The sequence below is a fragment of the Gopherus flavomarginatus genome, chromosome 22 (assembly GCF_025201925.1).
Source record: "Gopherus flavomarginatus isolate rGopFla2 chromosome 22, rGopFla2.mat.asm, whole genome shotgun sequence".
Taxonomy (NCBI): domain Eukaryota; kingdom Metazoa; phylum Chordata; order Testudines; family Testudinidae; genus Gopherus; species Gopherus flavomarginatus.
The window spans coordinates 19,473,011-19,485,844 of NC_066638.1; the positions used below are offsets into that span (position 1 = coordinate 19,473,011).

Sequence of the window (12,834 nt, forward strand, 5' to 3'; positions counted from 1 at the left end):
TGGACACCATGATGAGGAACATCGCAGAGTGCTATGCAGGATGTCATCAGGAAGCAAATAATCAGGACCCTCTCCAACCAACATGTCACAATCTAACTGAACGGCTCACTGGAAGACGGATTTGGAAGGAATGGGGGAAACTTTGCTTAGCTCTGGATCTGTGCCCCCAACGCTATGTGACAAATGGAGAAGCATATCAGCTGCCACTGGATGTGGTGTGAGGAACATCAGGAGCTGAGAGTCCTGGTGCCACAGGTGAAGAGCACAGAGCACACAATCATCACTCCGAGAGCTGGAACCATGCTGGAGAGGATCCTGAAGAATGCCACCCGCTGCCAGTGTGTTGAAGACTTGAAACAGAAACTGGACCAGGGGAAGGCCTTTGAGGTGATGTGCATGTGGGATGCCAGCAACCACCTCCTCGCAAGGGCAGTTCCACCCGACTTGCCGAGAGGAGGTTCATCCACAGGGCCCAGTTCAACTGCGTCCCACTGAACAGAGCCGTCTGCCATGGGATACGGGACAAGTGATGCAGGAAATGCGGCTATGCCAGCGAGATATTACCCCATGTCTTGTGTAGCTGCAAGTCCCATTCCAGAGCCTGCAGCTGTGACACAACACCATCCAGAATCGCCTAATCAGAGACACCACCCGAGGGGAAGGTTGCTGTTAACTCCGTCATTCCTGGAATGGAGAGCCAACTGCGACTGGACACCATTACCACCAATGTGGAATGGAAGAAGATAGTCACAGTGGACATTACAGCGTCCTTTGAGAACAGGTTCCCAGCCTTCCACAACACCTGAGCTCGAAACGTGAAGAAATACAATCCTCTGGCCATCGTTTGAGAGCTAGACATTACAAGGTTCAAACACACACTCTGATCATCAGAGCCCAGGGCACATGAGAATTCAGTAATGATTGAGTGTTGCGGGAATGTGGAATCAGTCAGTGCTACACTCATGGTGTCGGACGGCATCAGGTGGTCAAGGGACAGCTATCTAGAACACATCACCAGACATCGGCAATACCATGAGAGATGAGTTGGAGTGTTAAGAACATAAGAACGGCCATACCGGGTCAGACCAAAGATCCATCTAGCCTGGTATCTGTCTACCGACAGTGGCCAATGCCAGGTGCCCCAGAGGGAGTGAAGCTAACAGGCAATGATCAAGAGATCTCTCTCCTGCCATCCATCTCCATCCTCTGATGAACAGAGGCTAGGGACACCATTCTTTACCCTTCCTGGCTAATAGCCATTTATGGACTTAGCCACCATGAATTTATCCAGTTCCCTTTTAAACACTGTTATAGTCCCAGCCTTCACAACCTCCTCAGATAAGGAGTTCCACAAGTTGACTGTGCGCTGTGTGAAGAAGAACTTCCTTTTATTTGTTTTAAACCTGCTACCTATTAATTTCATTTGGTGACCCCTAGTTTTTGTATTATGGGAATAAGTAAATAACTGTTCCTTATCCACTTTCTCAACATCACTCATGACTTTATATACCTCTATCATATCCCCCCTTAGTCTCCTCTTTTCCAAGCTGAAGAGGCCTAGCCTCTTTAATCTTTCCTCATATGGGACCCTCTCCAAACCCCTAATCATTTTAGTTGTCCTTTTCTGAACTTTTCCTAGTGCCTGTATATCTTTTTTGAGGTGAGGAGACCACATCTGTATACAGTATTCGAGATGTGGGCGTACCATGGATTTATATAAGGGCAATAATATATTCTCAGTCTTATTCTCTATCCCCTTTTTAATGATTCCTAACATCCTGTTTGCTTTTCTGACCGCCTCTGCGCACTGCGTGGACATCTTCAGAGAACCATCCACGATGACGCCAAGATCTTTTTCCTGACTCGCTGTAGCTAAATTAGCCCCCATCATATTGTATGTATAGTGGGGGTTATTTTTTCCAATGTGCATTACTTTACATTTATCCACATTAAATTTCATTTGCCATTTTCTTGCCCAATCACTTAGTTTTGTCAGATCTTTTTGAAGTTCTTCACAATCTGCTTTGGTCTTAACTATCTTGAGTAGTTTAATATCATCTGTAAACTTTGCCACCTCATTGTTTACCCCTTTCTCCAGATCATTTATGAATAAATTGAATAGAATTGGTCCTAGGACTGACCCTTGGGGAACACCACTAGTTACCCCTGTCCATTCTGAGAATTTACCATTAATTCCTACTCTTTGTTCCCTGTCTTTTAACCAGTTCTCAGTCCATGAAAGGACCTTTCCTTTTATCTCATGACAGCTTAATTTAGGTAAGAGCCTTTGGTGAGGGACCTTGTCAAAGGCTTTCTGGAAATCTAAGTACACTATGTCCACTGGATCCCCCTTGTCCACATGTTTGTTGACCCCTTCAAAGAACTCTAATAGATTAGCAAGACATGATTTCCCTTTACAGAAACCATGTTGACTATTGCTCAACAGTTTATGTTTTTCTATGTGTCTGACGATTTTATTCTTAACTATTGTTTCGACTAATTTGCCCGGTACTGATGTTAGACTTATCGGTCTGCAATTGCCGGGATCACCTCTAGAGCCCTTTTTAAATATTGGCGTTAGGTTAGCTAACTTCCAGTCATTGGGTACCAAAGCTGATTTAAAGGACAGGTTACAAACCTTAGTTAATTGTTGTTGAAAAAGTAACTGAAAGTACTTTCCTGATGGATTGTATTTTCTAAGGGACAAACTATCTTAAATTCTCAATTAATGAGGGACAAGCTTCACTAATTGCTATATTTGCTTTCCACAACCAACTCTCTGTATAACTTTTAAGAACATAAAAATGGCCATACTGAGTCAGACCAAAGGTACATCTAGCCAAGTATCCCATCTTCCGACAGTGGCCAAAGCCAGGTGCCCCAGAGGGAATGAACAGAACAGGTAATCATGAAGTGATCCATCCTGGCCCCCATTCCCAGCTTCTGACAAACAGAGACTAGGGACACCATTCCCTGCCCATCCTGACTAATAGCCATTGTTTGCCCTATCCTCCATGAATGTATCTAGTTCTTTTCTGAATCCTGTTATGGTCTTGCCCTTCACAATATCCTCTGTTGAAGAGTTTCACAGGTTGACTGTGCATTGTGTGAAGATATACTTCCTTTTGTTTCTTTTAAACTTGCTACCTATTAACGTCATTTGGTAGCCCCTAGTCCTTGTGTTATGAGAAGGAGTAAATAACACTTCCTTATTTACTTTCACCAGACCTAAATCATATCCCCCTTTAGTCGTGAAAAGTCCCAGTCTTGTTAATCTCTCCTCATACAGAAGCCGTTCCATATCCCTAATCATTTTTGTTGCCCTTTTCAGAACCTTTTCCAATTCCAATATATCTTTTTTGAGATGGGGTGACCACATCTATACACAGTATTCAAGATTTGGGCGAACCATGGATTTATATAGAGGCAATACAATATTTTCTGTCTTCTTATCTATCCCTTTCTTAATGATTTCCAACATTGTTTGCTTTTTTGACTGTTGCTGCACGTTGAGTGGATGTTTTCAGAGAATTATCCACAATGACTCCAAGACTTCTCTCGAGTGGTAACAGCTAATTTAGACCCCATCATTTTATATGTATAGTTGGGATTATGTTTTCCAGCATGCATTACTTTACATTTATCAACATTACATTTTTTCTGCTAGTCTGTTGCCCAGTCACCCAGTTTTGAGAGATCCCTTTGTAGCTCTTTGTAGTCTGCCTGGGACTTAACTATCTTGAGTAGTTTTACATCATCTGTAAATTTTGCCACCTCACTGTTTAATCCTTTTTCCAGATCATTTATGAACATGTTGAATAGGACTGGTCCCAGAACAGACCCCTGGGAGACACCACTATTTACCTCTCTCCATTCTAAAACTGACCATTTATTCCTACTCTTTTTTCCCTATCTTTTAACCAGTTACCAATCCATGAGAGGACCTCCCCTCTTATCCCATGATAGCTTACTTTGCTTGAGAACCTTTGGTGAGGGACCACGTCAAAGGCTTTCTGAAAATCTAAGTACACTATATCCACTTGTTCCCCCTTGTCCACATGCTTGTTGACCCCGTTAAAGAATTCTAGTAGATTGGTGAGGCATGATTTCCTTTTACAGAAACCATGTTGACTTTTCCCCAACAAATTATCTTCATCTATGTATCTGACAATTTTGCTCTTTATTATAGATTCAACCAGTTTGCCTGGTACTGGAGCTCTTTTTAAAAATTGGCATCACATTAGCTATCCTCCAGTCATTTGGTACAAAAGCTGATTTAAATGATAGGTTAAATTGATAGGTTTCATGAGTGATGTACCCAAATATTTGGATGTTAATATCTAAATTATATTATTAAATTTATTCACCTAAATTTAGGTTATTGCAGATTATGTACCATATGTATTTTATGATCTTTCAACCAACCTTTGTACTTTAAATCTGCCTGAAATTCCTTCGCTTTCATGCAGCACTGCTGTTGACTCTTGTGGTAGCCCTTTCCTGCATTCACCATGCAATTTTTTCATAGATGTCCATGTTTCCACAGCCAGTCCATAGCTGTGTTCCAATGACTCCTTTCTACTCCAGACAGGAGAGCATCTAGTGTGTGGAGCCAACATGGTTGGTTTGAGTCATACAACTATTGAAGCCAAGGGTTAAATTTGGGAAAACAAAGTGACTTAGGAACCTAAGTCCTACTGAAAATCATTGGGACCTGGAGTACAAGATCTGAATTATCTGGAATATTTAGAATCTAAACATTCCAGTTCCCTATTTGCATTTCTGGAGTTTCTTGTATCTGTAGCATCTAATTATTTTTTATAAAGGACATGGCAAATTCAGAGGTTTCTCCTGTAGAAGAAGTTATGATCTTTGGCTGTTTTCAAAATTTCACACTAAGTGACTTAGGAGACTAAATCCTCATCAAGGGGAACCAACTTGCCCATATTCAACCATCTTTCAAATTTATTCTCCTAATTTTCTAGGACTTTCACTCTTCATCAAACTATGGGCAGACACATAGCCCACTCTGCATGACTGCATGAACTATTATTCTGGATTCCAATACCTTTAAATAGCTCTCCATACCAATGAAAACTACAAGAACATTATTATTTTAGTTGCAGGCTTTGTTGTGCTTCATAACTTGGACGCAATTAAGAAATGGGCCCAAAGGATTGCTATATTAGAACTTTATTCTTTAGTTACTTAGCACAAGGAGCAATGCTATAATTGTTTTGGAGATACATGCAGTACACCAGTAGATCTCAAACTTTTGTACTGGTGATCCCTTTCACATAGCAAGCCTCTGAGTGAGACTCCCCTTATAAATTAAAAACACTTTTTTATATACTTAACACTGTTATAAATGCTGGCTACAAAGTAGGGTTTAGGGTGGAGGCTGCAGCTCACAACCCCCCATTTAATAACCTCGTGATCCCCTGAGGGGTCCCGACCTCAGTTTGAGAACCCCTGCGGTACACAATATTTTTTCTTTGCCACTTTTGAACTGCCTTTCCTTCTTCCGTAAACCTAAGATCTGATACAAATACATTGATATTACCTCATCCACCATGTCTTTCTATACAAAAAATACGAAGTAATACTTATTTGCTGCCAAGCTGGAAAGTCAAACTACTGAACTGGTGGAAGTCAGTGGCAACACATCTGGAACCAGAGTTTGCTGAAATGCCAGACCAGCTTTTGACAGACATAGACTCTTCTCCGGGTACAGAGAGACTATTTTCTTCATTTCAATTTATTCCACTAGTTCAGTTCAATGACTAACTCAATCAGAAGTTAAGAAACCAACTGGGAGTTGAAAAAAGCAGGAAAGCTTGTTTTCCTTTTCCAATTTATGAACAAAAACTAGATATCAGAGGGTGAAATGTACTATTCTAAGATCTTGAAGGACATGGTGTGAGATCCATGAAGGGACTTCGGCATTGGAATGCTGAGTGTCACAGTGCCTAACTTTTATGAGCCTAGAAAATCACAGGAACCACAAAGCTAAGTTAGATGCCTAGGCTCCCTATACAATGAATGGGGAGAGGTAGTTTCTTAAGAAAGCGATCCACAAAAGTCAGTATGCTAGGAGAGAAGCTGCCTAAGCTCGCCAATAGGAGACGCCAAGGAGAGGAGGATGTGCTAAACCCTGCCCCTCTCACAAAGACAGGCACGTAAATCCAGGCTGCAGGAAAACATCTAATTCTGCTTCGCAATCCATGAACAGGAACCCACCCCAGAGTCAGACAGCTTAGGTGCCCAAGGCATTTCTTTCAGGACTCCACACAAGATGGGGAGGCATGGTGTGTGGCGGGTTAATAATGAAAGAGTGATTGGAGCAGGGACAACTGGATGAGAGACAAAGAGAATATGACTATATAGTCCAACGGTTAGGACACCCACCTGGAAGGGGGGAGACCCTATGTACAGTCCCTCTGCTTCAATCACTCTTGGATTATTTACTTACAGTGAAACAGCTTCAGCAGGAAAGTGAAGGAGCCCACGCCAGAATACCCCATAGCTCAACTGCTAGAGCGCTCTCTAGACTCATAGACTCAGACTCTAGGACTGGAAGGGACCTCGAGAGGTCATCGAGTCCAGTCCCCTGCCCTCATAGAGGCGTGGGAGACCCTGGTTCAAATCTTCTCCTCCCTCTGCCTGGGGTGGGAAATAAGCCTATGACTCCCACAACCTAGGTGAGTACTCTAACCACTGGGCGGAAGGTTATAAGTGGGTGACAGCCACATTACCAGCAGGATTGAATTGGGACCTGATCCACTGGGTGTGCTTAGTGAGCGAGTTTAGGCAGCTACAGGGTTCAGCAAAAATTCTGTGGATCACAAATGGAATTTAGGTGTCTAAATCTCTGGTTTAGGCAGCTAAGTACCTTCACAGATCACACCCACACTGACCAGAAATAATCAGTTCAATTACAGATCATACTTCCTTTGCTTAGTTAATCCGTTTTAAAGGCAAAACGTGCTTTGATAAACTCTCTTATGTTTCCAGCACATTTAAAGGTAGTTTTATTTAATAAAGTTAAAATGCCGTTTTTGTGCACTTGAAATTGAATTTCCATCCAAATAAATGTTGACACAAATCACAAATGTTTATTAAATAAGAAATGTGTCATTCACCATTTTCTAAAATTAATAAATTAAGAATTTGAATAAGTGTAAGGAGTTAAAATATATAATGGATTAAATAAATGTGTATAGATATAACATATCCTCCTGGTTAGTAAAAGGCACCAAATTTAGTGCAAATTTAGTTCAAAGGCTACATTTAGTTGCAAATTATCATAACCTTAGTCCCAGATTTGGACCTTAGCGTCCAAAATATGGGGGTTAGCATGAAAACCTCCAAGCTTAGTTACCAGCTTGGACCTGGTACCTGCTGCCACCACCCAAAAAATTAGAGTGTTTTGGGGCACTCTGGTCCCCTTGAAAAACCTTCCCTGGGGACCCCAAGACCCAAATCCCTTGAGTCTCAAAACAGAGGGAAATAATCCTTTTTCCCTTCCCCCCTCCAGATGCTCCTGGAGAGATACACAGACACAAGCTCTGTGAATCCAAACAGAGTGATTCCCCCTCTCTGTTCCCAATCCTGGAAACAAAAAGTACTTTCCTATTCCCCCAGAGGGAATGCAAAATCAGGCTAGCACATCCAACACACAGATCTCCCCGATTTCTTCCTCCCACCAATTCCCTGGTGAGTACAGACTCAATTTTCCTGAAGTAAAGAAAAACTCCAACAGGTCTTAAAAGAAAGCTTTATATAAAAAGAAAGAAAAATACATATAAATGGTCTCTCTGTATTAAGATGATACAATACAGGGTCAATTGCTTAAAAGAATATTGAATAAACAGCCTTATTCAAAAAGAATACAAATCAAAGCACTCCAGCACTTATATTCATGCAAATATCAAAGAAAAGAAGCCATATAACTTACTATCTGATCTCTTTGTCCTTACACTTAGAAACAGAAGACTAGAAAGTAGAAACTGCTTCTCCAAAGCTCAGAGAAAGCAGGCAGACAGACAAAAGACTCAGACACAAACTTCCCTCCACCCAGAGTTGAAAAAATCCGGTTTTCTGATTGGTCCTCTGGTCAGGTGCTTCAGGTGAAAGAGACATTAACCCTTAGCTATCTGTTTATGACACAAATAAACCTGTTTTAATGGTTACCAACCTTTTTTAAGGAAAAAGGAACTAAAAAGTACAAATGCAAAACATGATTAAAGTCAATTATTTTAAATACCTTTGATTTAAATCAAAGCACCCTGGATTTGGAATAAAATAATGTTATTGCTGGTAAAGCCTGCAAGTGACAAAATTGGTGGAGAGGCAAACAATGATAAGGACACATCAGTTCCACAGAGCGATCAAAATCACCTGGTAAGCTGGGCTCATCTTAAAAAGGGGTTTAATGAAGCCAAATGTCATACATCTAGGAGCAAAGAGCACACACAGGTCACACTTATAATATCAAGACCTGTATCTTGGAAAGCATCATCTCTGAACAGGACAGTCATGGTGGAAACCAACTGAACATGAACTCCCAGTATGATGCATTGACTAAGACAGTTAATGCAATCCTTATGTTAGCCAATATATTTTTCTAGAAGGCTTTGTACATTTTGTATTTATGCAAAGCTGTATAGCTATGAATCAAACTCCTAGCATGCTTTTGCACTTATGCTAAGCTTATGGTGAACTGCATATAACCTTTGTTCTTTCTGTGCGCTGAACTTATCAGGAATAAGATGTGTTCTGTAAAGGACTGTTATATATGAAGAGCTGGTAAGTATCGTTAGTGTAAAACAGTTTGTGTCACTATGGTCTGCTGCTACTTGTACTCTACAGTTCACAAACATCTGGAAAGTTATGGTGTCTGGTTGGTATAGATGTCTTTGTATGCTGAAAAATAGATATGAAGCTAGATAAGGAAAAGGATGTAAGGCGTACTAATCCTCTACTTGCTGTAAACAAATGGACAAAAATATGTCAGATTAACTCACACTTTGGAGCAGACACCGATGACGTGAGCTGTGATTGCTGTGAGACCACTTCCCAGAGACTGATAACGTACGACCCTCTCTGTGCTGATTTTTCTATTTAATAAACCGACTGAGTTATCTGACATTTCATTAATGAAAAACGAACCCTAACAATTGGAAACAGAAGCAGGGAAATAAAACCTTCCCTACTTCTACTTGATACTACTTCTGTCAATATTCATGAGATCATCATGGAATACCAGGTCCAGTTCTTCCATCAACCTAGCTACTGCTAGGTCTCCAAAAGTGGAAAGGTGGATTCACTACAGCGAAGGGAGAATCCCTCGCATCACTGAAGTATTTTAAGCGTAGACATACCCTAAGTGCTACATAACTGAAGACCAGTGGCTGGATGTTTGAAAAAGGATGTTAGATACTGCTGACAGAAATCCACGTGGTCAAACTGTTATTGCTTCTTGACAGAAGACACTTCAATATTAGATTAAATGTATTTTTCATTTAAATGTCACATTAATAAGCTTTTATGAACATTCAGAGGAATAACAAACAGGAGCTGCTGCTGCTGGACTAATGATAGTAATAAGATTGTAAAGACTGATAGGGTTTCCAGCTTAAATTTCCTCCAATTTTAAGAAATATATTATTTAAAAAATTGTGCACTATACTCCGAGAACAACTGGACATTCAAAATGGATAAAAAATACCTCCATACTCACCAAGGAAACAACTAATGTGAACAGCCAGGCATAAATGAAGAAGTAGTCTCCCCCTATTTTAATAATGTAAAGCAGAAGAGAGGTCACAGGCAACAGAATACACTGAGTCACGATAAACTTCTTGACGGCATCCTTAAAAAAAAATCCCAGTGTCTGTAAAGAAAGAACATTAGTGATATACATATTGTAGATACCTAAGTGGTACTGTAGGTTAATGAACTGGTCTTTCACCTAATGTTCAAAAATTATTCTAGGTTATAAGTGAGAGGAATACAGCAATACTGGTGTGTGCCATGGAGCAACACAGCACAGGCAACAATTAAATTCTGAAAGAACAGTTACTTACCTTTCAGGAACTATGGTTCTTCAAGATGTATTCTCTACATGGATTCCACTCTGGTGCACATGCATCTCATGAATACCATATAGGATTCTCTTGATCAGCAGTATCCAATGGAGCTGCACTTGCACCACAGATGTCCTTGCACCCCCGCCCCCCACTCAAAGATAAAAAGAGTAGAGGGAGTTCAAACAAAAGGGAACTTTTCGTAATATTTTTTATGAAGCCTATGTGTGCCTCAGCTTCCCTCTGTACTTTCCATTGCTATCCGGGGAGGTGGGGTGTTGAAATCTGATCTCAGGGCAGCACAGCAGATATGAGGTGTTTGCGTCGCTTTGCTGTCTGGGCCACAATGAAAAGGTCCTTAAGGAATCGGATGGAACCTGCCGAAAGTGACCCATATCAGTGCATGAGAAAATGGAAAACCCCAATGACCAAAACACTCACAATCACCAAGAGAAAGGTGTTTTTTCCCCACCACCTCTCAGCAGGGAAGATGAGAAGAGACAAGCTCAGAAACAAAGGACAGAGAGGTGACTGGCATGGGATTAAGAGTGGTTTCTCAAAAAGGCTGGCTGCTCTCATGTGGGACTCACAAAAGGGTCAGAGTCAAAAGCAATAATGGAACCCATTACAGCTTGGCTAATGGTTTGCTCTGGCTTGGCCAGATGGACACACATTTTATTTCTCTGTGTAAACTAAAGACTTCCAATGTTGTATTCCAGTTCACTGATCAATCCTATTCTATTTTGAAAAGACTGCTTGATGTCACCGCAAGTATTTGCTGAGGTGCACAAGCCTCTGATTAGGAGTCTATCACAGCTGGATTTGCTGGCAAAGCTCACAGTGTGAAATAGGAGTGCTTGAGACCAGAAGTTCAGCCTCTGAGTGGGTGAGGCTGCATGGCCTATTCTGAAGGAAGAAAGTGAAACCCCTTGGGAGTCTATTACTGAAGGGATTTCTCCAAGACACTGTTTAAAATCTTGGGCATAGCATGAACTCTGAGGATCTGTGACACTTGTTTTTTCTAAGTCAGTGCGGCAGGCCTCTTTCAAACAATGGTGTGCTGTTTGGCTTCCCTCTAGTTTTAACAGAGCTGGGGAAAGAAAACTGGAAGATGAATCAGCTGATCAAAATGAAAATTTAAGATTTTTTAAAGAAAGAATTTCAGATGAGGCTAAGAGTTACATGGTGTTCCACAAAGACTAATTAAGGTGGACCAAACATGAATTTCCTCTACTCTCTATGTTTATATTATGTAGTCTTCATAGACAAGTGGCATAAAGAGCAGGCTCTGAGGGTATCAGAAGGGGGACACATCAAACCAGTAATACTATGCTGAGGTCCTAGAAAGGAGGGGGCTCTCGGACTGGGGGAAGCACATAAATGAGCTTCTTGAGGAATCTAACAACTGTAGGGTAGGAAACTATGCTATGGCCCTGAACAGGTGGATGATGTGCCCATAATGCTGCTAACTATACCCTTTATGGATTGCCCTGAATGTTTTAGGGCAAGCAGACAGATCAGAATAACACAAACCAACTGTTCCATGGCTGTTCCAGGACTTCCAAGGGAGACGGGAATGTTCATTAGAGATTTTACTACTACATATCAACATGTTCTGGACTTACATAGAATAGCTTCATTCGATGACTGCTAGCTAGCCAGCATCCAGGCTGCCAGATATAATGATGCTAGATTTGAGTGTAAGATACAACCTCCATTTTTGTGAAATCACACCGGGTAGAACAGGAGTGATCTACAGCTGTACTGACAGATTTATCAGATGAGAGTACCAGAACTGTCTAAGTCAAGCTGGAACTACCATAATCACTGAGACTGAATCCTGTCCAAGTTTCCTCAGGACCTGTGGTATTAATGGGATCGATGGTTAGGCATACATGAACTCTGGTGTCCATGAGATGAGGAAGGCATATGACAGGGACCCTGGGATCAAACATCTCTGAAGCAGAACATCCAGCATTTCTTGTTCTGGACTGTGGCAAATAGGGAGGCCCCAAAATAGACCTACCTGCAAAAGATACTCCGCACAACTGAGTTTCACAGATAGCTTGTGGTTGTCTGATCTAGCTATCCAATGGGGCATGCTGATGCTGATCCAATGGGGCATTTTGTAAGCTTGGAGGATGCAAAGCCACAGGTTAGATTTGAAGACCAATGCACCAGCCTAATGACTTCTTGACAAAGCCAAGCTGATCATGCTCCTCCCCATCATTGCTGTTGTATTGTCCATCACCACTTGGATTATGGATCCCTGAAGCAAGGGTTGAAATGCCACACATTCTAGATGTATGGCTCTGAGCTCAAGGACATTAATGTGGAGAGAATTTCCGGGGGGAGAAAAGGAGAGACAAGAGGCACAGAAGAGTCTAAGGTGGTCCAGATGAGCTCCCCATCTGAGTGTGTGGCATCCGTCATCAACTTCTTGGCAGGTGCTGCTCTATCTGGGACAAGGTGTTGCAGTTCATAGAAAGCTTACTGTGGAATAAAAGAGAAGAGAGAAGATCTACAGTATGTGAGGGGCAGCTAGTGGCCTGAACATCTATGCAAAAGTTGCTCTAGACGCATCTGATACAATGGAATGTTCAATGTCTGCTTTCACTATGGCAGACAGGGCTTTGTGGCTCCAGTCTTCAGGAATATCCAGGGAGGGCCAAATGACCATTGAGGACCAGCACACTCCCCATGGACATGAAGATTCTGTGAGAAGTCCTCTCCCCATTAGATTGAT

General features: G+C 41.5%; 1 protein-coding gene across 2 annotated transcripts in view; it reads right to left on the reverse strand.

Annotated features, from left to right (window-relative positions):
* ZMPSTE24 (zinc metallopeptidase STE24) overlaps positions 1-12,834 on the reverse strand; it is an 88,841-nt gene that overhangs the window by 37,291 nt on the left and 38,716 nt on the right. The window contains exon 5 of one of the 2 annotated variants that reach the window (XM_050932344.1): positions 9,743-9,895. The exons of the other annotated variant lie outside the window; for it this stretch is intronic. Within the exon in view, the coding sequence (XP_050788301.1) occupies positions 9,743-9,895 (153 nt within the window). The remainder of the gene's footprint in view (positions 1-9,742; positions 9,896-12,834) is intronic. 2 annotated transcript variants of the gene reach the window in all.